This window comes from Copadichromis virginalis, linkage group LG7 (genome assembly GCF_057382275.1).
Source record: "Copadichromis virginalis isolate Kocher_CV1m ecotype Utaka linkage group LG7, C_Virginalis_male_GT1.1, whole genome shotgun sequence".
NCBI classification, from domain to species: Eukaryota; Metazoa; Chordata; class Actinopteri; order Cichliformes; family Cichlidae; genus Copadichromis; species Copadichromis virginalis.
In genome coordinates this window covers 12,977,708-13,003,135 of record NC_140624.1, presented here as the reverse complement: position 1 = coordinate 13,003,135, position 25,428 = coordinate 12,977,708, and the positions used below count along the sequence as shown (strand labels likewise).

Here is a 25,428-nt window from a genome sequence, read left to right as displayed (position 1 = left end):
AGAAGTCCAGAATAGCCCGTTTCTGTCCATGTACACAAATTAGAAAATACAAGTCTTAACTGATCTCAAAGCAAGAAGAATACAGAGTATGTTTCTTGCCTGTACTAGGTGGGTAAAATAAGCAGTTTGTGTGAAGTAATTAGAACTGAGGTTGTGGGGATTATGCTTAAACATACAGGAATCATTCTGCTATATGGACAATTACCCTGTAAATGGAAAAACATTAGGTCAGGGCTACATTCCCCTCAAAATTGCATAAAGTATTACAGTAACAGAGCTGCGGCAGAGAATTACTTCCTGATAATGATTGTGTTGATGTTCATAAGTTTTTAGGTGGAAAAAATGGTGAGCCGTTTGTGTGAGAGAGTACACATGCTGATTGCCCACAGCTACACCAGGGGATTGTGGCTGGGGGCTATCAGAGCACTCTGCTTCCCCTCCAGATGACTCCATCATTTATCAGTGTCCATTAAGCCCAAGCTGGGTGGGATGGGGGATTATGAACAGCGCCCAGCTTCATGGCCATTAGACAGCATTAGCGTGTTGAGAGATATAGTGGTATGAGAAAGGAAAAAACACAACTAGCAGCTTGTTGTCTGACACAGGACACATGACAGCGTGCTGATCACGCCACAGGGAGCTGCGCTGTGGCAATGACAGCGAGCCGACCACACCAGAGGGCTGTGGTACTGACCGCAGACCGTTACCAGGACAATGATCAGCATAATGCACCACGGCAGAAGAATCAATGACCGGTACTATCACGCCCATACGCTCTGGAGCGACATATCAGTGCTACCAAAATACACTTCCGCAAAGCAGAGAATCAGAAATGTTGGTGGTTTATGTCAAAGAGCGGAAACCGCCAAACCCTGTTATTAACATGCATACGTATTGTTTACAGTCAGTCATCAATATTATTCATGCCAATGTGAAGAGAGAGCCCTGTGATAATTGTCTCACCAGCAAGCCTTTAGAGAGCCCCTCTGACATTAAGCAGACTCGAGATGAATGTGAGATGTTTGTCATGCTTTCAATGTCCCCCTCTAGTGTTCACAAATCATACGACATTTCAAACTTGCTAAAGACATTTGTACTGGTCAGGACATAAACCCAGTGATCCCAAAACTAGGATCAGCATTCCTATGCAGAACTCTTCCCCCCCCCCTTTTTTTCGCTCCTCGATGCAGACTAACCTTGCATTCTAAGACGCTCTGATCAGATTCACAAGTGACGTAAATCTCATCCACAGCCCGACGCAGATTATCAAAGAGGAATGCCCAGTAGCGCGCTCGCAGGTCCACCTTTCGGGGCTGTCTGACTTTTGTGGGGCTCTTCTCTGGCCCCTTTTCCAGCAAAGCTCCAGCTGTGCCTTTATTTTCCACGGCAGCATTCTGTGGAGAAAGAGCAAACTGAAAAGCTCCGTCTTCCCCCTACCATTTACAGGTGCTCTGTAAGGATTTCTGATGACTAAGGCACCGAACATAGGTATCATAGAGCCAAGATAATAGCAAATATGCTGGAAACATTACGTTGAACTACCACTTTGAATGCAAACACCACAGAAAACACCACAAGCAGAGCCCCACGAACAATAAGAGAGAACATTTAGGAAAATGGCAAGAATATTTTTTAAAAACGTAAACATACACATTATCGCAATCTCTTGACAAATTATCTGTACTTAAGGCCAAAAGTAAAACACAAAGCACTCCAGTTTATTAATGAGTCCCTTTATAACAGTATGGTGTGCTTTACTTTTAGGCTTTAGTTTATTCATTTGTTTTATTTCAATATCTAACTCACAAATTTAAAACAAATATCACTTCAAAGCCTTTAATAAACACTTACTGTTTAGTGATTAAAAAAACAAAACAAAATAACAACAACATTAAACTAAAATTTGACAAATGGTTAAAAAAAAAAAAAAATCAAATTTGAGATCTGCAGGTAAAGAAGTTTGGACAGTAGCCCAATAGCTTCTCATAACTGGGAATCTGATAAGGAAATGACTTCTGACTGAGCTCAATTAATCTTTTATTCTGAAAATCTCCAGTGTCCAATAAATAAAGAATAAGATATATTATAAATTTTACCTCACTGCATATTTTTGGTTTTGAAATGTTTTTCAAACAGCTACTTGCACTAAATAATGAAGATTTCCAACTAAACCCTGATCAGTTTAAAATAATGATAAAAACTAAGTGTTAAATGAGAAACTTTGACTGCTGAAGCACTGACATCACAGTGAGCTGAATTTTTAACATCATGTGGCTGGATTTGTAGGGAAAGCACAAACACTGACTGCACAGCAGTGTTACAGAGTCATGCTACCTTTACCTCATTATTTTTATATGGAAGCCCACTCACAAAGAAACTAACATTATTAAACATTTAACAGTCCAGTTGATGCAATAATCTCTTGTATTGGTAGGCACAAATAGTTTGCCAAATTTCAGGTGCATATGAGAGAGAAGTACACACTGTGAAGGCCCATCAGAGCGCTAACTTGAGGCAGATTTTGGTTGCATCCAGGAGAAAAATATTAAAGGACTTCATACAAAGTTTCGCAACCACCACAGACAGGCTTGCATCAAGTTCGTTTTTTAGGGTTTCAGGGGCATGAGGCAGAAGTCAAAGATGAAATAAGTTAGTAAAAAGTGCCCTCTAGTGTTGGAGGACGGTATTCCAACCTGCTTTTTATTCCTTTGTTGTCCCGAATTGATTCTCTGAGACCTGGAACTGCCACTGGAGTTGCCTTTGGACTTTGCTAAGTAAAGAGGAGAGAGGAAAAAAATATGAGGCTTGCATTTAGATAGTGGATAAATAATCAGAGCTTAAATCTGGCCAACAATGAATATATAATTGTTGTGACAAATAAATACGTCACATATGTAAAAAAAAAAAAAAAGAGAATCATTGAGAAGTGAAATACAAAATAAACACTTGATTGTAAATGATTAATTATAGAGTTGCAGAGGATTAGGTAAGCCTTATGTAAAAAAACAAACAAACATACAAACACAAGATTAAACTACAATTTCAAAAGCTGGACCTTAATTCATCCTCAAACTTTGGAGCAAAAACAAGGCCTTAAATAAATAAAACTGAACTGACCCACAAATAAAAGAGAAGCAGAGTGAAAATGAGAAAAATGGGTGAGCATGTTGAGTGGGTTTCTCAGAAGTGTTAGGATTAGACTATTTCAAAGACAACCCCCCCATTGTCACCATTTAAAAACACAAATATATTTTATTTATTCTAAAACACAAGAGCATGCATCAAGTTTAAACAGTCTGCTTAAGAAATCTGAAGTATTCATTTTATCAGTTGAGCCATGAGAAGAAAAATAACCATCTGGTTCCAGTTGACAGTGTACAACAACATTTTTAATGAATAACATATAAAATGCTGAACAATATTGGCAAAGACAGATAACCATATCCTGGGGTCACGGGCTATCACCTTTAATAAATTATCCACGACAACATCTGCAGCATCATAAATTAACGGCATAAAAAATTTTTTTTACTTTGCATTAAGCTACCAACCTTCCTCCTCTTTGCTCTCTAGAGGGACGCTCCAGGCAATGAGGTTTCGAGCAGCACGGCCCTCTTCAGCAACTATCTTTCGCACTTTGTCATGGCTGTTGGAGCGCTGAAATGAAGCCTGCGGGACAGACATAAGACTCAACACATTAAATCTGACTGGATTTTCCCCCTTCATTTTATTCTCGACCTAACAAAGGATGAATCAGAGTGTTAGTCACATTATTTGTGCCAGCAACATCAAGGCTCACAAAACTTTGGGCCAGCACTCTTCAGTTTTTGGTAGCCCAAAATAAATTTAAGTAGCCCGAATAAAAAAAGAGAGCAATTTTTTTATGTTTTGTTTCCTTTACAATATTATACATTAAAGTATAATATTGTAACGGAAAAAAAAAATTAATCAAAAATTGTTAAAATACAAATCACAACAACTGTATAAAAATTACAATCATCAACTCAAATACTTGGTTCTAATTGAACAGAAATTTCTATGAACTTGCAAGAACTGTGTAGAACATGAATCAGTCTGTGTCAGATCCTGAATCGGAAATTTCCACTGAAGTCAAGGGTAAGACGTAAGTGGAACCAAGATCTAGGCCATTTGCTTTTTGAAGTTTGCAAAGACTGCTAAATTTTGCCAATGGTAGTTCACTCTTTGCAACATAGTACGCTGTTGTAAACAGATTTTTCAGGACTTCTTCTTGTGCTTGGTTTATTTTTAGTATGTTTTTTGCAATTGCTGTTTGTTCTGGGAAAGACATTGCAGACTGGTCAATAATGCATTTTTTGCATTTCTCATGGGTTCTGATGGGGTCTTTCTTAAAATTACTGGTCCCAGTAACAAAGGCGCTTGTCGACTCAGAAATCGAATTAAACTCACAACACACCTGGCAGAACATTATGTTATTTAGCTTTTGTCCATGAAAACCAAAAAAAGCTGCGCTTTCTTTTTGCCTCATAGTCTGATTTGTCATAACTTTTCCGTTTTGTGGTAGGCTTTTCTTTGGCTGCACCTTCTTCACCCTGACCTGTCTTATTTGGCTGAGCAGAACTAAAATACCGGTGTAAATCCTGCTGCTTTTACACATGTACTTACATAACGGTCAGCGATTCTCTGCGCAATCAACCTCTATGACATGTTTAAGCTTGCTGCGGGAGATTTCACTTGTCACGTTTGAATAGTAAGCTAATGAGTGATAAATGGTAAATGGCCTGTATTTATATAGCGCTTTACTAGTCCCTAAGGACCCCAAAGCGCTTTACATATCCAGTCATCCACCCATTCACACACACATTCACACGCTGGTGATGGCAAGCTACATTGTAACCACAGCCACCCTGGGGCGCACTGACAGAGGCGAGGCTGCCGGACACTGGCGCCACCGGGCCCTCTGACCACCACCAGTAGGCAACGGGTGAAGTGTCTTGCCCAAGGACACAACGACCGAGACTGTCCAAGCCGGGGCTCGAACCAGCAACCTTCCGATTACAAGGCGAACTCCCAACTCTTGAGCCACATAAGACGATGTCAGAGGAATTGGTGCGCAATTAATCGTCACTCACCAATCAGTGCTGCCGCACTCTACACACCGTTCGCGCGATCGCAAAGTGACAGTGAAAGCAAAAAAAACAAGCGCAAATTCAAACGCGATTTCAATATGTCACACATTGACAGTGGCTCATCGATGCCAATGACATAATTACTCAGCTACATTTTTGAAAGAATGCAAAAGCATTGACATATAGTTTTCCTATGATAGCCCGACGGGCAGGGCTAAGATAGATTTTGGTAGCCCGACTGGAAAAATCGCTAGCCTCGAGACGTCGGGCTAGTGATTTTGCGAGCCCTGTCTCAAAATGTCTCAAAAAACTTGGAAAGGAGGCAACAAAAGGGTTGTGGGAGTTTTTCAGAAGTAAAGATGGGCAAAGGTTCAATCTGGAGAAGTGCATGTGTGTGACAAGGCTGGAAAATCAGCACTGGCCGCCATGACCTTTGGACCGTCAGTTGGCACTGCATTAAAAATGTTTTATTCTTTTATAATGATAACTGGATGCATTCATGAACACTTCTAGAAATCACTGTCTAAACACAGCTCACCATACCATCCACAAAAGCAGGTTAAACCTCTTCCACCACAGTCCATGGGCCAAAGCTAGAAAGATGATGATAAACCACACACAGTAGCCATTAAAACACCATGGCTTCATAGCTGAAGAGCTAGAATCCCGTATCAAGAAGAATGGGACGACACTCATCTCATAAAAGACAATAGCTGATCTTCTCAGTTCCCAGAAGTTTATGGACTCTTGTTTAAAGAAGAAAAGATGCTACACAGATGCTCAAACATGTTCTTCTCACACTTTTTTTGTTGCCATCACAAAACTACCTGATTTTTTTTCTTTATAAAGTACACTAAGTAATTTTTTTATGTTATTTAAACGAATAAAACCTAAAACAAAACATGTTGTACTCATAAATATACACTGATAACTGTGCAATGACATCTTCTAACAAATTAACATGTTCTCATAAACTTAGAAGTAATCTAGTAATACTTCAGACATGTGACTGGTTAGTGTAAGTCACCATGTTGTCTCGCCATCTTGAATACTATAGCTGAGATGAGTGTCGGCATTCTGGCTAATCACATTTTATGTATGTGGCCTGAGATCGACCACATATGTAGTTCGCCTCATAAGTTACTTTTAATTTAAAAACCACAAATAGCACTTTTAAACTATACATAACCATTTAACATTTGTACATGTACATTTTTTATCAACTCTTTCTCAGTATGCTTTTATCCTCCTCGACCACTGCTCCGTCCCTGATTCCACCTCAGCGTCTTTCTCCTCACCTAAAACCTAATCTCCTGAATTAAAGTCAGGGCTCTAACACAGGAAAATGGACATTAACGTGGTCGTTTATTCCTGATATTATTGCAATTACTTATTGCCAGCACATTAGACAGGCAACGAGCCACATAAAACAACAAACAGCTGGTTGTAAGCTAACATTGTGACAGCTAATATTAGGCTTGAGTGACATTTAAAGCAAAAAAAAAAAAAAAAAAAAAAAAAAAAAAAAAAATTGGGGCAGTAAGAACACAGAATTGCTATTGCAATCTACTGACATCTAGTGGTGAGATTTTACACACTGTTCCTTTAAAATGGCAAATTTTCTTAGTTCAAACATTTGCTATGTTTTCTATCTTCTAGTGTGAATAAAGCATGGGTTTATGACATTTGCAAATCCATGCACTCTCTTTTAATGTACATTTTACAGACCCAGTTCAAATTGGAGCCTGCACTGTCTTATTTTATTATAAATGGTAAATGGCCTGTATTTATATAGCGCTTTACTAGTCCCTAAGGACCCCAAAGCGCTTTACATATCCAGTCATCCACCCATTCACACACACATTCACAAACTGGTGATGGCAAGCTACATTGTAGCCACAGCCACCCTGGGGCGCACTGACAGAGGCGAGGCTGCCGGACACTGGCGCCACCGGGCCCTCTGACCACCACCAGTAGGCAACGGGTGAAGTGTCGTGCCCAAGGACACAACGACCAAGACTGTCTGAGCCGGGGCTCGAACCGGCAACCTTCCAATTACAAGGCGAACTCCCAACTCTTGAGCCACGCTCACTTATACAATAAATTAAGTAAACATTCACAGCTTAAAGTAAATAAATAAAATATGTTTGTGACCCACTTTTTATGTTCAGCATAAATAGAATTGTAGATAACATAAAATACATACTGACTAATTCTCACCCAGTTCTTTCAACAATAATAGTTTTATGAGCAATGAGCAGGCCTGAAGCCTAAGCACTGTTGCTATGGTTACTTCAGTTTTAATATACCTCAGACACTGATTTTGTTCAGCCGTTAAAACAGTGTTCCGCAGTACAATGTGTTTTCATTGCCCCAAAAAACAAAACATAACGGGCAAAAAACACTCAAACAAGGAAATCAATGGTACTTTATGTTCATTCAGTGCATTTTCGGCAGATTTTTATGTCAAACAGTAAGCAAAAAGTACATTTATAGCAATTTTAAAATTTTGCCATAAAAGCTCTGATTATGTTGCTTTGATATAAAAGTGTATGGAAGCGGTCTACGAGGTCATACTGTGACAAGGAACAGCTAGAGGCTGAGGCTCTAAACCCGTTCTGTGCAAAGGATGCATCATGGTTGACCTACACATTGAGTATGCATCAGTGAACTTGACTTTAACCCTGGGTGAAGCCGACACTGCGAACCAAAATAAATACAGCGACATCACATTCATTAAGAACCCATGTGATGAAATGTAGCATCGGCATCTTTCTGGATCCATATGTCATAGAGAAAATAAATGGCTATTTGTATCTCTTAGACAGCTGATGCATTACTGCAGAAAGAAAAAGTGGCTGAACAATAACAGCGCAAAAAAGTGGTGTACCACTGCAGTCTGCTTGATTTAATTTGGTTCTTACATAACTAAATATTCTGATTTCTGGCAATCAGCAGCAATCAGAGGTTTATCATTCTGCATCTTCCACTTAGTGTGTTTTTCCCCTAGAATAGACCGTACCACTTCTGCACTTGTCATTAATTATTTACTCTACTGTTGACTAGAGTCCAGACCAAACTTGAATATTTTAGACAACTATGAATCATAGTTTTATACCTAATGAAAATAACTATATAAAATAATAAACATTTAAAAAAAAAATCTAAACTGAGAGCCAGTTCTTCTCTTAACAGAAATGAGTCATGGAACAAATCATTCTCTCTTTTCCTGGATGTCTCTCATGAGCGCTACTGTTCAGATAAAAAAAACAAAAACTGTCCTTTTACCACATTTGCAACTGAAGAGATGAGGCATACGTTTTCAGAGGTAAAAAAGTAAAAATTAGGGCATAGCTTAAAATAAAAACAGTATATACATACACCACCTTAAATTCAAAAATAACAGAATAATGTGAACATGGCTCATTTGGCATTACACATGCAGAAACAGAATGCGTGTATCGGTCTGATACCATTTAATGTCCCTAAGGGAGATACCCAGCTGACCTACTTTGGTGAGCAAAATTCTTTACATATCAAGTGGCCTGAGCTTTATTTTGTCAAGTGGAGAATAAGACGACACAAATATTTAAAAAAAAAAAAAAAAATACAATAAATCTCATTCAACAACACAAATCCATCAAAGTAGCAAGAGCTACTGATGCAGCCTGTCCTATCTCTTTACAGTAAATGTTTACTCGGTATCTCCAGTGCTTGGCAGCCAGTGGATGACAAATAAGTGTTTTGAAAAAACCTTACCTACTCGCAACTGATGGCTATCGGAGTGCAGCAACCTGAGGCCAAAAAGGCTTAAAGCAACATTCTCTTTATCCACTTAATCAGCTACAAACAAGCTGTCTCCCATTGCACCATAGAAGAGAAAGATACAATGTGGAGCCTATCTTCTGCTGTCTTCTTTGATCAGGCAGTCCTTCCACATGCACAAGAGAGCATGTTTATTTTCTAGACTGTGCTGAGTAAGGGGCAAGTGTAAGGTTTCCCTTCTGGCAAGGTCTACAAACAGAAGTAGCAAGACAGTGGAGTGGGTGAGAACAAGCTCATTAGTAAAAGCAGTAAAAATCCACACATCACAGGATACGTACAGAATAGAAGTACAATCTGTAAGCAGGCTCTTCGTCTTTATCCACTCCTGACATACTTGACAGCCCACTTCAGGCAACCTGTTCCCTCTCACCAGCATTGCCACTTGTGCAAGGTGACATCGTCATCTGACAGCAGGACCAAAATAGACTCCCTATGTGTAGTCCACACTGTTATAGCAACTTGCCCAGCTGTGTTAACTCCTCTCCCAGTGGCAAGTGAGAGACAAGTGCTCAGTAGCCCACCATGCCTACCTTTTACTTTGACTATTCTGTTTGCAATTCTTGCCTGTAATCTAGTCTGAGCCCCTAGCACTCTGCTGAGTTAGCAGCCACCTCTTAGGCCCGACTCCCTGCCTGCTGCTGCCTATCTGCCTACCACTGCATGCAGCTTCCTATATTTACAGCTCCCCTCCTCTCACTGCTCTGCATCAGAGCCCCCGCTCTCTCCCTCTCTCTCCGCTTCTCATTTCTCACTCTTCACTCTCCTTCTACCACAACACTGCGCAGTCATGTGCACAAAGCAGGCCTGGCTCTCTGCCCCCCCATCCTGTACTTGCCAGTGATGAGAGTATAGCTGCAGGGTCAGAGACAGTGTGTGCGAACGCAGTGCATTAGCCACACAAAGTGATGCTTTAGATCTGAATGGACCCGGCATTCAGTGATTCATATGCTGCTGTGGGACAAGACATACAAGGCCACATGGTTTGACCAAATACAAATGGTGCAAACTTGGAAAGTCTGTAATAACACTTTGGGACAAAGAAAGGAATCAACATATTTTGATATAGGCCTGTTTACATTACTGCTGTTTTAATTTACAAAACAGTCCCTTTACTTTCACAGTTTTGCTTTAATAACATGACAATACATGTATGCAGACAATTTGTAAAAATGATTAGCATCTTCAAAAATGTAAATTTTATTGGGTAAACTATTACTACCACCACTACTACTACTACTACTACTACTACTACTACTACTACTACTAATAATAATAATAATAATAATAATGGTGATGATGATGATGATGTAGGCATTTTTCTTAACCAAGAGGACAAAAAAAGGTAGAAACGAGATTTGACAATATCACACCATCAGAAAGTAAGGTCACCCAAAATATGTTTATTTATCGCGAGAACTTGAATTCCTAGCAAGGAATATCAGGGAATTTTTATGTTCTTGGTTAAATCAAATGTTTTACTTCAGTTGTTAGCTGCGAAACACAAAGCAGCGCATACCTTCAAAGCAGTTATGGATGCATTCTTGCTTTTGCCACCTCCATGCGAGGAGCCTGAGCTGTTGCTACCAGACCTTTCCCTCCCGTCCCCGCCTTGGTTGCTAACTCTTGGGCCGAGACGGTGCTGCCCAGCTCCGCGCCGCCGTCCATCATAGCGGTTGTCTTTGGACATCGACCCGCCTAGTGTTCAACGCTCAGTCGGTGACAAATTAAAGTCTACGAGTAAAGTCGCCCTGTTGTCAGAGGTGATGGGAAAACATGTCAGATAAATACATGACACTGTGGATAGCGTAACAGATGCAGGAAGTCTGAGCACCTTGCGTTTTTGACTGGCGTTTGGATGGTCCAATGAATTCGTCGTATGGTAGAACCAACAATGGCGCCAGCCAATCATGTAAATTATAGTAAGGTCAAAGGGTGGGATGCATTTTCGAGGAGGCGGGACTTCGAATTGTCTACCATGGCAACCACTAAGATCAGGCGGGACATTCAAGGAAGTTTGGTTGATTTGGTAGGACGTCAAGTCACCTTCAAACCGAAGGAAGACCACGAGGTGGAAAACCTGACTTCAAAATAAAGTCTTCTGGGGGGGGGGGGGAGGAAAGTACATCACATTACACTAGCATTAAATCACTAGTAAATCGCGGGGGCAGTGTTTTTTTGTTGTTGTTGTTGTTGTTGTTGTTGTTGTTGTTGTTGTTGTTGTTTGCTGTATACATATTAAGTATATCAAAAGGCATTGGAACCTGGTTCCATATAAGCTCTTTTTTTAAAATCAAATTGGCTTGCTTGCTATCCAGTGGGTAACACCAATGACTGCATAAGCCTTACAAACTACTGCAAACTACAACTTCATGAACAAGTACAAACGAGCATATTTAAAAGAGATTGAAAAGAGATTTAAAAGAACATCTTGCTAAACTTTTTTGTATGTGGGTTAAATGTATATTCTGTGTTACATGTACTCTTTTCCATTCTTTATCATTTTCTTATTTTCTTATCATTTCCAATTTCATTGTACTACTGTACTATGTATGACTGTGCAATGACAATAAAGAGTTATCTTATCTTATCTTATCTTATCTTATTCTTTTCCCCCTTGTTTCCTAAACACGTTGTGCCTGTGTGTAAACTAGTGAGGTAGCCATTGAAGCCTATTAGCCTTGAATAAAGCGCACATAACACATTTGAGAGGCGGCATATTGACAAATTATTTTTGGAGTTTGCATAATTGTTTTATTTTGAAGTTTTTAATCGGATGTTCGTCGTTCTTCGAGGTAGAGACTACGGTGGAGGCTTGAGTTGTACGAAGAACTTCCCATGGTAATAACACCTACGTTATCCTATATTATTTGAGTAATATAAGGGTGTTTTGGCTTGTTCGCGTCTCTTTTATATGTCTGTTTGTTTGTTGTAAAGAACGCTGTTGTTGCTTTATTTTTCTTGACTTCCCTGTGGTTGTCGTATTCATCCTCTCTCTTTCCCTCTGTGTTTCAAGCACCTGAACAGAAAAAATAAATACATAACGTTTCGACGACTTCCAGTTTATCTGGGTGATCCTTCGCCTTTCACTCCGTCTTTTTACCGTCTCAGAAACAGTGTTTCACATTAGCCTTATCTGGCTTTTGTTTTTATCTTTCACTTGTTGGCCACCAGATAGCACAGTTGCATTTTGTCAAGTCTGTTTGCAGTGTGCACTTGTTTTCAGTTCCAGTGTTGTTTCAATCCTAGCGTGTTATAACTCAACAGATGACATCCTCTACATTTTTGGTACTGCTGCTTCTTCAGTTCGACTTTGGACAAAGCTCCCATAAACATCTGCATGATGATCATTACATCGGACAGCAGCACAACCCTGAACACGACATGAATGTACTGCTGGGAGATGAGGTGGCTTTTTTTCATATTTTTTGCACTTTAGAGCTCCATTTCTATCCTTCATCCAGCATCTCCTCACTTTCTTGCCCTGCTTCTTTTACGCAGAGGACTAATGAGATAAAGAAACTCAGCCCAGCAGATCAGAAGATAAAAATGATGGATATTGTAAAGAAGATTGATACAAATGGTGACAATCTGCTAAGTGCAGGTATATTTGTGCTTCTCCCAGTAAAGCACAGACAAACAAAGGGGATTAATAATCACACTCAGGCTGTCTGTTTTATCCACAGAGGAGATTACTCTCTGGATTCAGCACGTCTACAGAAAATATGCTCTGGATGATGCGGAGGAGCGCTTCCCTGAGTTTGACACCAATAAGGATGGTGTTATAACATGGGAGGAATACAACACGGTGGCTCATAACCAGCTCTTTAGTTTTGATGACGATGTTGTTCTGGAGGATCCAGAGCAAGAGTCTCTTAGACATGTGAGCAGACTTTAACTCTCTTCTTACACATCACAGATTAATATATCAATCAGAACTCTAACACGGGCTCATACACCATGCAGCTCCATCGAAAGGAGAAAAGGCGCTTTGACTTTGCTGATGTGGATGGCACACCTGGCCTAAATGTGACAGAGTTTCTCGCCTTCACCCACCCTTCTGAAGTGGATCACATGGCTGTGAGACATTTAACTCCTAATCGTGCAAAACCTGATATGATAATGCATGTTTCCATCCACACTAAGTGTGCTCTTTGAGTTTCATGTGAAAAATCTATTGGGGTTTTCTTTTATTTTTCTAATAGGATTTTGCCATTGAGGATGTCTTGAGTGAATATGATACAGATAAAGATGGATTCATCAGCCTGAGTGAATTTATTGGAGACGTTCGCGGCGATGGTAAGGCTGAGATTAAACCAAGCATGCAGCCTTTTCGTTCTCTTTCTCGTCTGTGCAGTGTTAACATTTCTCTTTTTTCTATGTATATTTTTTTAATCAGATGGTGCCCCTTCGAAGTGGGAGATCGAAGAAACAGTGCGATTTAAAGAACTGTATGATCAAGATAAGGATGGCAAGCTGAATCGAGAGGAGCAGCTCCGCTGGATTGCACCGAACAGCTACGGATCAGCAAGAGAAGAAGTAATGTCTTCTATCATGTGCTCAGCTTTTTTTTCTTTTTTTTCTGTTTATAGTGGATAAAATAAAGAGTGAAATTATTATAAGCGCGACATTTTAGAAGAAGAACAAGTTTAAACTCCTGAGCTTCTAGCTTCCAATTGAAATTCGAAATAAAGAATTACTAAGGATTATGAATTATTAACAAAGCATTTAACCCTTAACCTCCAGAGATCTGATATCTTGTGTTTGCTTTTTTAATTTCCCCTGGATATTTGGGATTATGTGAATCTGTTAAGCGCCATCTTTTAACAGAAATATCAGAATCAGAATCAGAATGGGGTTTATTGCCAAATGTTGAGCAGGTTTACAACATTAGGAAATTGCTGCGGTGCTTCAGTGCAAACATAGTGTCATAAATAGCACTTAAATAGACATGGAAAAAAATAAAAGTAGGGATAAGAATTAAAAGTGCTACGTGGAAAGATATGTGCATGAGATATACATGAGATATATACATGAGAATAAGAATTAAGAGTGCTACGTTGAAATATATGTGCAGTTTAAGATATGTCATATGGGGATGGGTTTATTTTAAAGTGTAAAAGAATAAAATCAATCAAATTGTGTATTTGACTAATTCTTCATTCTTTATTGAGCAGAATGAAGGATTAGGTGCAGAAAAGCCAATATCTAATGTCCCCATGTGAGGATGCAGGGTCTCAGGAGGCCAGCAGACCACTTAAGGTGAAAAATAGTAAACACTTGTGAGGGAGAGAAATGTTCTCTGAATAGCAGTGACTTATTTTAGTGCTGCAGATGAGATCATGTTGCAATAATAATGGTGATGCGTCTCTCAAATAGTTCCACACAAAGCCAAGACATAACTCTATTTAACTTTGATGCAGCCCAACAAATGTCCCATTTCTGCATAGACAGACAGGTCATATTCAAACTGAAACTTTAGCTGACCGTCCTGACCATGTCTACATGCCTAAATGCATGCATGCTGCTTAAATACTGCTGTCATGTGACAGTATATATTTGCATTGTTCGTTTGAACAGGTGTTCCAAACAAAGTGCACCTTCTGATACAGTAAACTAACATTACCAATTTGTATGATATTATAATAACAATAGAAGTTTATCAGAAAACCCTTAAGACACACCCAAACTTGCCTCACAGCACACCATTTGTGACCTCATGTCCTAAGAGGTGCACATGCATCTCCTCCTCAATGTTGTAAGGCTTTTAAGACATGAAAATGTTTGCAACACTACAAGCAGCAAGGGTGACTTGCATCTGTGGCAATTTCCCATCAGCAGAGTTGCCATGCAAACAACCTGAGCACCATAACAGTCTCATATTGTGCAAATGTTTAACATCATCTACATCCACGTGGAAGTAAGCCTGCGTTTTGCAGGTTAAAGGATCGTACAGTGAATGGAAGAGGGATGTTTATTTTACGATAATTTTCTTAGCTTTTTTTTTATCTTTCTTTTTTTGATGGTCTAACCACACCTTTTAAAAGCATGCGTCATACCTAAAAATTAGGTCATGGAATATCCTGTATATTAGACCCTTCCTTGCCCAGAGGTCCTGGAAAATTTTCTTAAATTAATCCGCAGTTAAGGCTTCTTTTCTCTCCAAGATGATTTGATAGCATATACACTGATATTTTTGCTCTCCTGCCATCAACAGGCTCTTCACCTCATCAAGGAAATGGACCTCGATGGAGATGGACAGATCTCAGAGGCTGAAGTTTTGAAAAATCAAGAAACATTCATGAACAGCGAAGTAACAGACTACGGCAGACATCTGCACCTGACACATGATGAATTATAACAGTCTCCTTTGGTTTAATGTAGAGCTGTTATTTGTTTCAGTAAATGATTTCATGTCGTTTTTTTCCTCCCTGTCTGTTATAGAAAGGTTGTGGTATTTACGTCACCCACCAATGATCTCAGCAGTCACAGATCCTTTGCGTGTTATATCTGATCTATTGTTCGGCTCGTGTACAATATGTTACAAAATGTGAACAAAAGCTGAAGACTTACACAACAGTACATGTTTGTGGGCAAAGTACTGGATTGCATAATGTTGTAGGGAATTCCTTGTATTACCCTTAAAGAGCAAGAAGCATCACAAAGTGGAATTTTCAGTTTTCATGAAAAAGTACTGAATCCAATTCACATTAAACAAAGCAGATTTTGTTTTGGTTGCATGCTACAGTTTTTTTTTTTTTAAATAGTGTCCGCTATCACTTCAGCTTTTGGTAAGTGCTGACATGTTGCAGCTCTTCCTCATTTAAATCAAATGAGTAAGTGAGTGTGAGCTCCAGCATGAAGCTTCGCTTCCTGAATGTGTCATGATCTGTTTCACTTGTATCAAGCCACAGCCAGCTACACTGCTTGGAGTTAGAAGTGGCTGAAAGTTGAGTGCACTCTACAGCTGGGACTATTTTTTTAATATACGGCCAGGATGACATTACAGTTTAAAGATGCCTTTTGGGTGAGTCGTTGTCATGCTGCTAATTTTTCTTTACTTCTGGGTGCTTTGCATGTGCAGGAATAAAGTAGGCTACAGGTTTTATTGAACCGTGAAGCCAAACTTTCTGAAACTACATAATGTATCTGCACACTACTAAGCATGTACCAGAGATTTACTTAGTTTGTCATAGCCTCTCCATAGGTAGTTCACTCCTTTATCATTCAGCTTTTTTTTTTCTCATTTGAAAACACACTGAATTGTTACAGTAAGTGATGACCAGTGGAAGCATTTTTATATCTAGATTGTGGTCATCATGTCCAGTTTATCTAGACTGAAGTGTCACACGATGTAAAGGATTCTTTCTCAGCTCAACCTTTTCATAATAAATAAATAAAAAAGTGGCTCAGCACAGTTGAGGGCTTCTTTTTTCATCGGGCGGATACGAGGTCATTTTAGAACATCTATGTGCCACCGTGCTAAATACACGAGCAAAACCACAAGAACTGGGTTGTCAGAAAGAGCAATCAACTTGTATAACTTAGAAGGTTAACTTTATACCGCAAAGTTATGTGCTTCCTTATTCCTATCTACCTTATCTCAGTGTTTTATATGAATGTAGCTTCTTTTTTTTTTACATGAATAGAGATGTTTGGTACTCTACCCACACGGTTGCTTTCCATTCAGAACCTGCTGTGAAAGAGTATATAATAGTTTCCATTCAAATGCTGGTGAGATGCACAGTGTGTGTCTCCATGGCAAAAAAAAAAACAGTCTCAAAATATCTAAGCAAACCTCACTGATAGTCATTCAAATCCTCGGCTCCTCTCTAAAGGTGATCACTGATTTTTTAAACGTGGAGGAACAGGAACGTTTTCTTACAAATGAGCATGGTTTTGGATTCGTTTTTACTTTCATTCCAAAACTGAATATCGGTGTGTGATTTCTATTATGGCTGAGAACTTTGTTAGTGAGCATAGCTGGTGTTTTATCAACCCAGGGATCAGACTTCATCAGCAATGTTGGTTATGAGACGATTCTTCAGAGGCTTAATGATGGTCGGCGGACGTGCAAAGAATTGGAGGAACTCTTGAAAATGAGGTGGGCTCTATGATTTTGGCTAGATTTGTACATTTGAAAGTTATTGCATTAACATATGGCTGCATTTATTCCCAAATGTCAATGCAGAGCAACAGCAGAGGAGAAATATGGAAAAGAGCTTATCACCATTGCCCGCAAGGCCGGGGGCATGTATGAAATCTGGTAGGTATCAGGTAGAAATTGCTTATCACTATACTTACTGCATCTAAGCAATAATTCTCTGTAATAAGAAAAACTCGGCGCTTTTTTTTTTTTTTTTTAAATAAATGATCTTTGTTTTATTTTCACAGCACTTTGAGAGCATCGTTTGATGAAATGAAAACACGTAAGCAAAAGATATCACATTATTTTACCAAAGCCGTTGTTACCCGGTCCATCCTTCATGTTCTTAGCCCCATGTCTTGTCCCTTTTCAGAAATTGAAAACATCGGAAATTTGCACATTCAGTTGTCTGGGCTCCTAAAGGAGGAGGTGAAGAGAATGGAGACCTTTAGAGAGCGACAGAAAGAACAGCGGAAAAAGGTGCCCATTTGAATGCTCATCTTGTTTGCATAAGCAGGATATTTTTATTTATTTATTTTTTTGGTTGCTTCTCTGTGTGATTTCCTGGTAACAGCAATGACTTTTGTTCTCAATTCTTAGTATGAAGTCATCATGGAGAAGGTCCAGAAGACAAAAGTCTCTCTCTACAAGAAAACATTAGAGGTGAGCTCAGCTCTTGCTATCATGATGACAGACCACAGGTTTGTGGTAGTTATTGTTTTTACTTTCACAGACACATGATGGTTTGAGCTTGAGTGAGGACATTTATTATTCATTACATAAAAGGCTTTAAATAGAATGAACAATGTCATTGACGTTTCTCTGTAAGGCCTGTCGGGCCTTGGGCCTCACTGTAACCCTAAAGCATTGTTGTGCATGTTTTAAAAGGCAAATTGTTTAAAAAGTCAATACAGCATATAAAAAAGGGGGCAGATTTTGCACCCTTGTGTTACACTGTAGATAAACAAAGATGCCTGTTCTCTGCTGAGAGGAAGGAAGTGAGTGAACTATTTTGTTTCTCCGGGTGCACATGCTTGACATCTCTTTTTTTCTTTCTTTTTTTTGACTAAACCCCCTCCAACTGTCTCTTCCCTCCACCTCCCACTCCCTTTCCTGTCAAGGCCTCATAAAGCAAGGTTTTAATGAGCAGTGCATGGGTTTTGTAGTTTCACATGGTTTCGGTTTGATTTCTCTTCCAGTCCAAAAGATCCTATGAGCAGCGCTGCAAAGAGGCAGATGAGGCAGAGCTAACGGCTGAGAAGCTGGGCACCGCCCCCACAGCCACCCCCAAACAGATTGAAAAGGTAGGTTTGCTCTACTGTGTGATTATTTGACCAAACTGTTGTTTTTGTTCCAGTTCACCCGTTTCAGTCTGAGCAAAGTCATTTCCCCATCAGTAAATATGATTTTTACATTGCTAAATAAGCTTGAGTTGACTCTGTTTATAACCTTTTAATGAATAATCATTTCAACAGTAGAACTGCAGGAAACATTTTTTTCAGACTCACTGGTGCATGTGGATTAATAGTTTCAGGTTTTATTCTTGTCAGAGTTGTCAATGATTCCAAGCATTAGTATTGGCATCAAGCATCAAGCCAAGCTTGTATGTACACGTTTTTAAATTTAGGGCGAGCTTAGAAAAACTTCAGCAGAGGAACATAAAAGAAAAAAAAAGTTTTCTAGAGTTAAACTCTGAATCTACATCATTCCGAGCAAAGTAGTTTAAATATCTGACTGACTAACAATAAGAGTGTCTTACGCACTGGCATTTAGTCACTAACAATATCTATGATATTCCAATTGAAAGCATGAAAAAACTTTACACAGAGAAATACAAAAAACGGTGAAGATTTACTAAGAAATCAGGAACTGGGTACTTTTTGTAAAACTTGGGATCATTGAGTGTTAATGACTTACTAGAGAACATATAATTTATTAACTGAGGATTAGCTGATTATGTCAAGTGTTAGAATGACTTCCTGAACAATTTATTGTTGCTTAAGTCCAAACTGGCTGCCTATTTGTCTAAAACTTGACACATTAGTTCCTCTTTTTGTGAAAAAAAAAAAAGAACAGAAATAGACACTTTTAAGTTGTATTTTAAGTAAACTGATACATCTCACTATTTCATATTCTGTATAGTTTTTCATATTTATATCCTGTTCATATCCTGTACATAGCTTGTACTCACTACAGCCTGTACATACTTATAGTTATAAAATATTCACAACATGCTTCATACCGTGTACATTATAAAATACCATAAGAGACCCATTTCTGTAATATACTTACATATCTATATTATTGCTAATATATATTGTAATATATCTATATCACTAAAGCACTTCTGGATGGATGCAAACTGCATTTCGTTGCCCTGTACCTGTGCATGTGCAATGACAATAAAGTTGAATTCTATTCTATTCTAACAAGTTACTGTTATTACTATTACTATGTTAATACTGTTCCCCTATTGCTTCACGATTTTGATTAATAAGGTAATAATTTGGTGTCACTTATTGGCTGAGTCAGTGTTAATCAAAACCTAATTAGTTTTATGTTGATATCCATCCATCCATCCCATTCCATTTTTCCATTTTATTAAAACTGAATCCTCTTGTTTGATTTTATTGTTTGAGTAACTATAAGCTGTGGGTTTATATGTGCGTTTATATTAATTGTGGTATTATCATTATTATAATTTTTTGTGTCTCATATTTTTGCTCTTTTTTATTTATCAGATGAACAACAAATCCAAACAGTGGAGAGAGGCTGCAGAAGAGGCTGGTAAGGACAACTAATAAGCAAAATTAAGTAGGATGTTTGAAATGCAGGTAGGAAACTGACAAGACATGATATTTTTTTTTAGGTTGGTGCTCCTATGAACTTCGCTTTTACTTGAAGACACGATAAATAGCTCAAAGTGCAGCTATTTATTTTATATTCAGGATAAACTGAACATTAAAACTCAAAATGTTTACTTTGGTTTTTGCATTTTGCTCATTTTTCCTTTAGAGAAACAGTACACGACAAACATTGAACAGCTTGACAAGATCCGTCAAGAGTGGGAATCGACTCACACTGACACATGCGAGGTATGCTTTTAAAATGTGCATTTTCTCTCTCTTTCTCTCTCAAATTGAAACGGCACGCTATGGCTTAATATTTTTCTAGAATATACTGCTATTTGTATATTTATAGAATATACAAATAGCAGTATTTGAGGCCTGCTTTGCCTTTGAGCGAGTGTAATACTTCCCATTCACAGAGGATAGTGACACATAGTGAGTCACTAATGTGCCCAGAACATTTCCGGGCAATAAGACCTCTCTTTATGTGATAAGATCAACAAAGCTGAACTAACCATTCAACAACTTCACACAACCCTATAAGAACACTTGCAGATGTCAACTCATAACACATTTACATACAAATGAAAACCCATGCTCAAATATATCTAAAAAAATGTTTGTTTGTTTGTTTTTGGGGTGGCAGGGGCAAGGTACTAAAACCTGTACTTTGAGCTCACCGAAGGCTTAAGTTTCCACTTGTGCAGGAAGCTGCTAGTTGCAACACTTTATTTTTAAGACTATATAAATACAGTTTCTAGCCTCAACATAAGTGTCCACTCAAACTGCTCTTTTGTAGATATTTCAGCAGCAAGAAGAAGACCGCATCAGTGTTGTTAGAAATGCCTTGTGGGTGCATTGTAACCACTTATCAATGCAATGTGTGAAAGAAGATGAGGTGAGTGCAGCTGCTTTTCATTCACCTGAATTGGACAGAGAGGTAGCATGCTTACAATGTTTTCTGGACAAACTGTTCTTTCAGTGCTATGAAAATGTGAGGAAGTCGCTGGAAATGTGTGACATCGTCACAGACAACAACGGCTTTGTTGAGATGAAAAGCACTGGCTCAACCCCCCCAGGTAGGTATTCAACCTGCTGCCTTCCTGATTTGGATTTGAATATGTTCTAAGCTGAACATTTTAATATTATCTTTCAACTCTAAAGCATGCGACGGAATGCTTAGCAGAGGAAACAGGAAAGATGAATGGTGTACCAGGCTACTGGATCTGTAAAAACAGATTTTTCTTTCTTTCCACAGCTCCAGTTGAATATCAAAATTACTACGATAAGAATCCTACAGCTGAGAGAAACGGCGGAGTTGGATTTGTTGGAGTCATGAAGAGGTTAGATTGTCACCACATCAAGAGAATAATAAACATAGCTTGTACTTCTTGCTCAATATCGTTTGTGTATCCCTTACTGAATACTTTCCTCAATTTCTAGGTTTTCAAATCTTCTGCAGGGGAACTGTTCCAGTGGCTCGAAAGTAAACATCAACGAAGGAGTTCCCCAGTCTGCAGGTAAAGTACCATCGTGTTGGGATGACACTGCAATTTCTTACTGGAAGTAAACAAATGTGCAAGTCTTTTAATCTTGGTAACAAACGGTGTAGAACAGCTCTAAGTTCTTCTTTATACAAATGATTTCCAAGCTCGGGAATGAACACAAGGTTGTGCTTATGACGTTATAGTGGGAAATGTGGAAGCAGAGCAGCGAATCTGACACAGTACAAGTTTTGATTCCAAATTTTTAAAAAAAGTCCTTAATTAGAGCCTAACTGGTTCAGTTGGTGAAAGAGTACATCAGCTGATGTTATCTGGCTGTGGGGTCAGAACAAGGGAATGGTAATACTGCTGCACACCGCACCAAAAAACTAAATGACCTGATCAGATGTGTACTTTGAGCTAAATATTGTGAGTGTGTGTGCTATACACAGTAGCGGGGTGGCTGTGGCTCGGGTGGCAGAGCAGATCAGCTACTGATCGGAAGGTTGGTGGTTCGATCCTTGGCTTCCCCAGTCTGCATGCCAAATATCCTTGGCATGCATACTAACCCCAAGTTGCCTTCCGATGCGTTCATCGGAGTATGAATGTAGTTTAGTTTGCACTTGAGTTTAGAAGTGAATGGGTGAATGAGGCATGTTGTATAGAGCGGTTTGATTACTCCGGCGGAGTAGAAAAGCAATACATAAGAATGAGTCCATTTAACATGTGATGTGTCTTTAGGAGAAACATCAGATGGAGTATATGCGTCCATTCCTGGATTCCAGGCGTCCCAAATGGGAAGTGATGAATACAAGGCGATATACGACTATGTGGCACAGGTCAGGTTCTGGGCACGGATTTTTAACTTCTACATAAGACATTTTCATGGCTCTAACATAGTAAAATAGGTTTTAGAGTAACATTATTTGCAAATCTTTGCATTTTAGTTCTAAGCATTTTGACTGATTTGAAAGATCACCCTTTGATTGTTTCTGTACCTGTTTAGGGAGAGGATGAACTCCCTCTATCTGTTGGAGATATTGTGATTGTCTTGGAACAAGGTGAAGATGGCTGGTGGACAGTGAAAAGAAATGGTATTTCTGGACTGGTTCCAGGCTCGTATCTTGCTAAAGAATGAGTCTAACAGCCGTATGTAGGACTGTGTAACTGCTACATTTCTGTGTACCTATTGTAAAGACTATGGAATAGAATAACCCCAGAGCTTCATCTTATCCGCCATTACCTTTCTGTTGTAAGTATCACTGAAGCACCTGTAGGATTTAGAATTTTGACACCCTGTTATGGAGAGAAATCAGTCTCAAAGGTGTCACAGATGTGCATCTACAAGCACAAACTAGGATGTATAAATGTGTGTATAAATTTTAAGAATGCACAAATGTGTGCTCTACACCCAAATACAAAGCCATTTGAACACATTTAAAAATATTTTATATTAGTTTATTATTCTTGAATAAATGGTGATCATGCATGCACAAATTTTAAAGCTTGACTTTACAGATCTGATCATTTACACTTTCAAAAAGCTTCCTCTGCTTACAGGTGTCAATTAAATGACCGTAATCTAATAAGGACAGATCATGTCAGGTGTGCAATTGGGGTATGAGATACTTCTCATTTCTTTCAGCAGTGCACAGATCCATAAATGCATGTTGTTTTTAAATGCTAGAATAAAAACTGGGACATTTGGGTTTTCTGCTTATTCCTATCCTAATTCAAATAAATCAGGTGTATTTTCTAAATGAAGAGAATAGCTTGTTAGCCCTCGACTAGAACACAAACCAATTACAGATGCTATACAGACTGACGCATAGCATATGCTAAAGTAGTAAAACCTACAAGCTAATATAGGCTAATAGTTAAACCTATAAAGTAGTTCACAAGTGAAGCAAAATAAAACAGACAAGTCACAAAGACATCTGCTTTAAAAGCAAAAAAAGGGGGAAATAGAAGTAAAAAATTATTGTATTTCTTTGTGCAGATATCCTTTGTGCAGAGTCCCTGACCCAATATCTGCTACTGGTACTAAGAGTTCAAAGTTATAGCTGGAAGAAATGTTTGCAAAACGTGCAGGAAGCCAGCACACTGCGACATTTTAACACACATAATTTAGAGGGTTGCTGGTAAAGGGCCCAGTGTGAACAATTTCAACAGCACCGCTTTCAACATCCTGTGAAAGCTGAAGATGCTGTGACAGAGCCTCAGCTAAAACTATTCTTGACCACATACAAAACAAGATAGCAAATATCCAGTAGTGTGTATTGCAGTCTCACCCCAGTGTACTTCAGTGGAACCTGTGAAGGGAGAAGTGACGTCACCCTATATTTTAAGTAAACACAAACAAAGAGTACAGTGGGGTTTTTTTGTTTTTTTTTACCTGCAGATTTTAAAAAATCCTTTCTAGGACAGTTTGTGTATGTTTTTAACAGACTTGAGGAATCAGAACCATGAAAGGGAAACTAACTGGAAAGACAGTTAGTAGTTGACAGTGGTACAACGCATCAAGCCTCCACAAAACATTATTCCCCAGTGTTCTGCATAAGCCACAGTGAAATCAAACTTTTTAATTAATCTTAGACTCGTGCATGACTGTTAATGAACTATTTTAAACCACCTTGCACATGGGGTCAACAATGACAGCCATATTTTACTCAGCTTAGTCAAATACCCACACATCTAGCTGATTTCTCTCCATTTTAAAACGGGAGTGTACCGGTTAGTTAAGAGCCTCAAAAGTAAAGCGAAAGACACTAAAGATGAAAGATTTTAGGACTAATAAACTAAACACATAATCCTAAAATTGATTGAATGTGAGCAATAGTGCAATTTATTTTCAACAAATTCAGCTGTTCAGGAATAACAGTCTATACTTGACTGCTTATTTGTTAATTACACTTATAGATATGTCTTATTAGTGTCATATTTAAAGTGCATGTGTTTTTGTAAGTTTATTATGAATAGTTTATTCATAATAAACTATGACATACTATTATTAAAGTTCTCACTTCAAATACTTAAGCCTAATGAAAACAAAATCAAAATGGCTTGTGAATAAAAAATTAATGCTAGGAGCTAATTGACATCTGCAGATGCCAAAATGCTGACAGTTCACGATCACTCATTAGGCTTACATTAATGTTAGTTTAGACGAATAACCGTGACCATTTATTAATCTTCATAGGCTGCTGAGTAGTATCTGTAATAGATAATCGTATGTGTTCTAGATGAGAGGTGATGATTGTATTTTGTTTATTTAGAAAAAAAAAAAAAAAAAAGGTTATTTGAAGTCATGTAGGAAGCCCAGATGTCCCACTCGCACTCAAATGCAGCATGTGTTTGGGGCTGAAAGAGTGAAGTGCAAACATTATCAGATTTGTGATTTGTGGGTAAAGTGTTTTCTGTTTGGGTGTGAATTGGAGCACGAATTTGTAAATTTCTAAATTGCACACAAATCATTGTACATTAGATTTAAATTTTTAATTTATGCTTTTGAGGCTAAAAAGGGAAAGATTAAAAATGAGAACATCAGCAGGACAGTTCTGAGCAGTTTAGAGAAACTTAGGAGAAGATGTAATGGATGTAGTGAAGGAGGAGACGCAGAGGGTGGTCACATCATACACATTTGTGAAACTTGTGAGACTCATTTCTCTTTACAGCTCCTAGTGGCAGCAATATAAAAGCCTGTGGAAGTAATGCATACTATACAAAATGTAAAAAAAGGCCTTTGTATATTTTCAATGTGCAGATAATTGTAGTCTGAACACAAGTGCATGTAACGCATTTATTTATATTTATTAAATTGAACTGAAAAGACAAACCTTCTATTGTTTTTTTTGTTTGTTTGTTTTTTTTAAAAACACCGTTAGCTTTATGATTGCAGTAAATACTATTACTGTGTTTTATTAGAACAGTCTATTCTTAGATTATGTGGCTAACAACTCTTTGCTCTCTGGTTTCTGATTACGCAGGAGTGGGCGTTGCTGCAAAGTTTTTCTCAAGTA

General features: G+C 38.5%; 3 protein-coding genes across 8 annotated transcripts in view; 2 read left to right on the top strand and 1 right to left on the bottom strand.

Annotated features, from left to right (window-relative positions):
- The window catches only part of scaper (S-phase cyclin A-associated protein in the ER), a 58,285-nt gene extending 47,442 nt beyond the window's left edge, over positions 1–10,843 (bottom strand). The window contains exons 1-4 of one of the 3 annotated variants that reach the window (XM_085461823.1): positions 10,450–10,843; positions 3,552–3,669; positions 2,694–2,770; positions 1,197–1,394 (exon numbers count right to left, since the gene is read on the bottom strand). In XM_085461823.1, the coding sequence (XP_085317949.1) occupies positions 1,197–1,394; positions 2,694–2,770; positions 3,552–3,669; positions 10,450–10,620 (564 nt within the window). In that variant the 5' untranslated portion in view covers positions 10,621–10,843. Of the gene's footprint in view, positions 1–1,196; positions 1,395–2,693; positions 2,771–3,551; positions 3,670–9,211; positions 9,586–10,449 lie in introns of those variants that run through there. The other 2 variants (XM_085461825.1, XM_085461824.1) reach the window with 2 other exon arrangements.
- Positions 10,844–11,692: 849 nt separating this feature from the next.
- rcn2 (reticulocalbin 2) lies at positions 11,693–16,347 on the top strand. Of its 4 annotated transcripts, XM_085461820.1 has the most exons (9): positions 11,742–11,771; positions 12,180–12,338; positions 12,432–12,534; positions 12,617–12,813; positions 12,897–13,010; positions 13,136–13,229; positions 13,330–13,469; positions 14,108–14,192; positions 15,148–15,211. In XM_085461820.1, exons 1-8 carry the CDS (start codon positions 11,769–11,771, stop codon positions 14,153–14,155), a joined length of 858 nt encoding a protein of 285 aa, XP_085317946.1. In that variant the 5' UTR covers positions 11,742–11,768; the 3' UTR covers positions 14,156–14,192; positions 15,148–15,211. The 4 variants fall into 4 exon arrangements, with proteins under 4 accessions (XP_085317944.1, XP_085317945.1, XP_085317946.1 ...); XM_085461818.1 differs by lacking the exon at positions 14,108–14,192 and having other exon boundaries at positions 11,693–11,771; positions 12,198–12,338; positions 15,148–16,347; XM_085461819.1 differs by lacking the exon at positions 14,108–14,192 and having other exon boundaries at positions 11,722–11,771; positions 12,237–12,338; positions 15,148–16,347.
- On the top strand, positions 15,913–25,275 carry pstpip1a (proline-serine-threonine phosphatase interacting protein 1a). Its single transcript, XM_085461822.1, has 15 exons — positions 15,913–15,957; positions 16,934–17,034; positions 17,122–17,196; positions 17,325–17,359; positions 17,450–17,556; positions 17,677–17,739; positions 18,276–18,380; positions 19,818–19,863; positions 20,092–20,171; positions 20,725–20,823; positions 20,908–21,004; positions 21,184–21,268; positions 21,369–21,445; positions 22,151–22,248; positions 22,416–25,275. Exons 1-15 carry the CDS (start codon positions 15,928–15,930, stop codon positions 22,545–22,547), a joined length of 1,230 nt encoding a protein of 409 aa, XP_085317948.1. The 5' UTR covers positions 15,913–15,927; the 3' UTR covers positions 22,548–25,275.
- The last annotated feature ends 153 nt before the right edge of the window (positions 25,276–25,428 follow it).

Excerpts from the sequence above, each read along its gene's own strand:
- rcn2 (XM_085461817.1), top strand. Across the intron at positions 12,535-12,616 it reads TGACAATCTGCTAAGTGCAG|AGGAGATTACTCTCTGGATT; the intron begins GTATATTTGTGC and ends TTTTATCCACAG. Across the intron at positions 12,814-12,896 it reads AGCAAGAGTCTCTTAGACAT|CTCCATCGAAAGGAGAAAAG; the intron begins GTGAGCAGACTT and ends TACACCATGCAG.
- pstpip1a (XM_085461822.1), top strand. The coding sequence starts at position 15,928 with ATGACATTACAGTTTAAAGATGCCTTTTGG. Across the intron at positions 15,958-16,933 it reads AGTTTAAAGATGCCTTTTGG|GGATCAGACTTCATCAGCAA; the intron begins GTGAGTCGTTGT and ends TTATCAACCCAG. Across the intron at positions 21,005-21,183 it reads CACTGGCTCAACCCCCCCAG|CTCCAGTTGAATATCAAAAT; the intron begins GTAGGTATTCAA and ends TTCTTTCCACAG.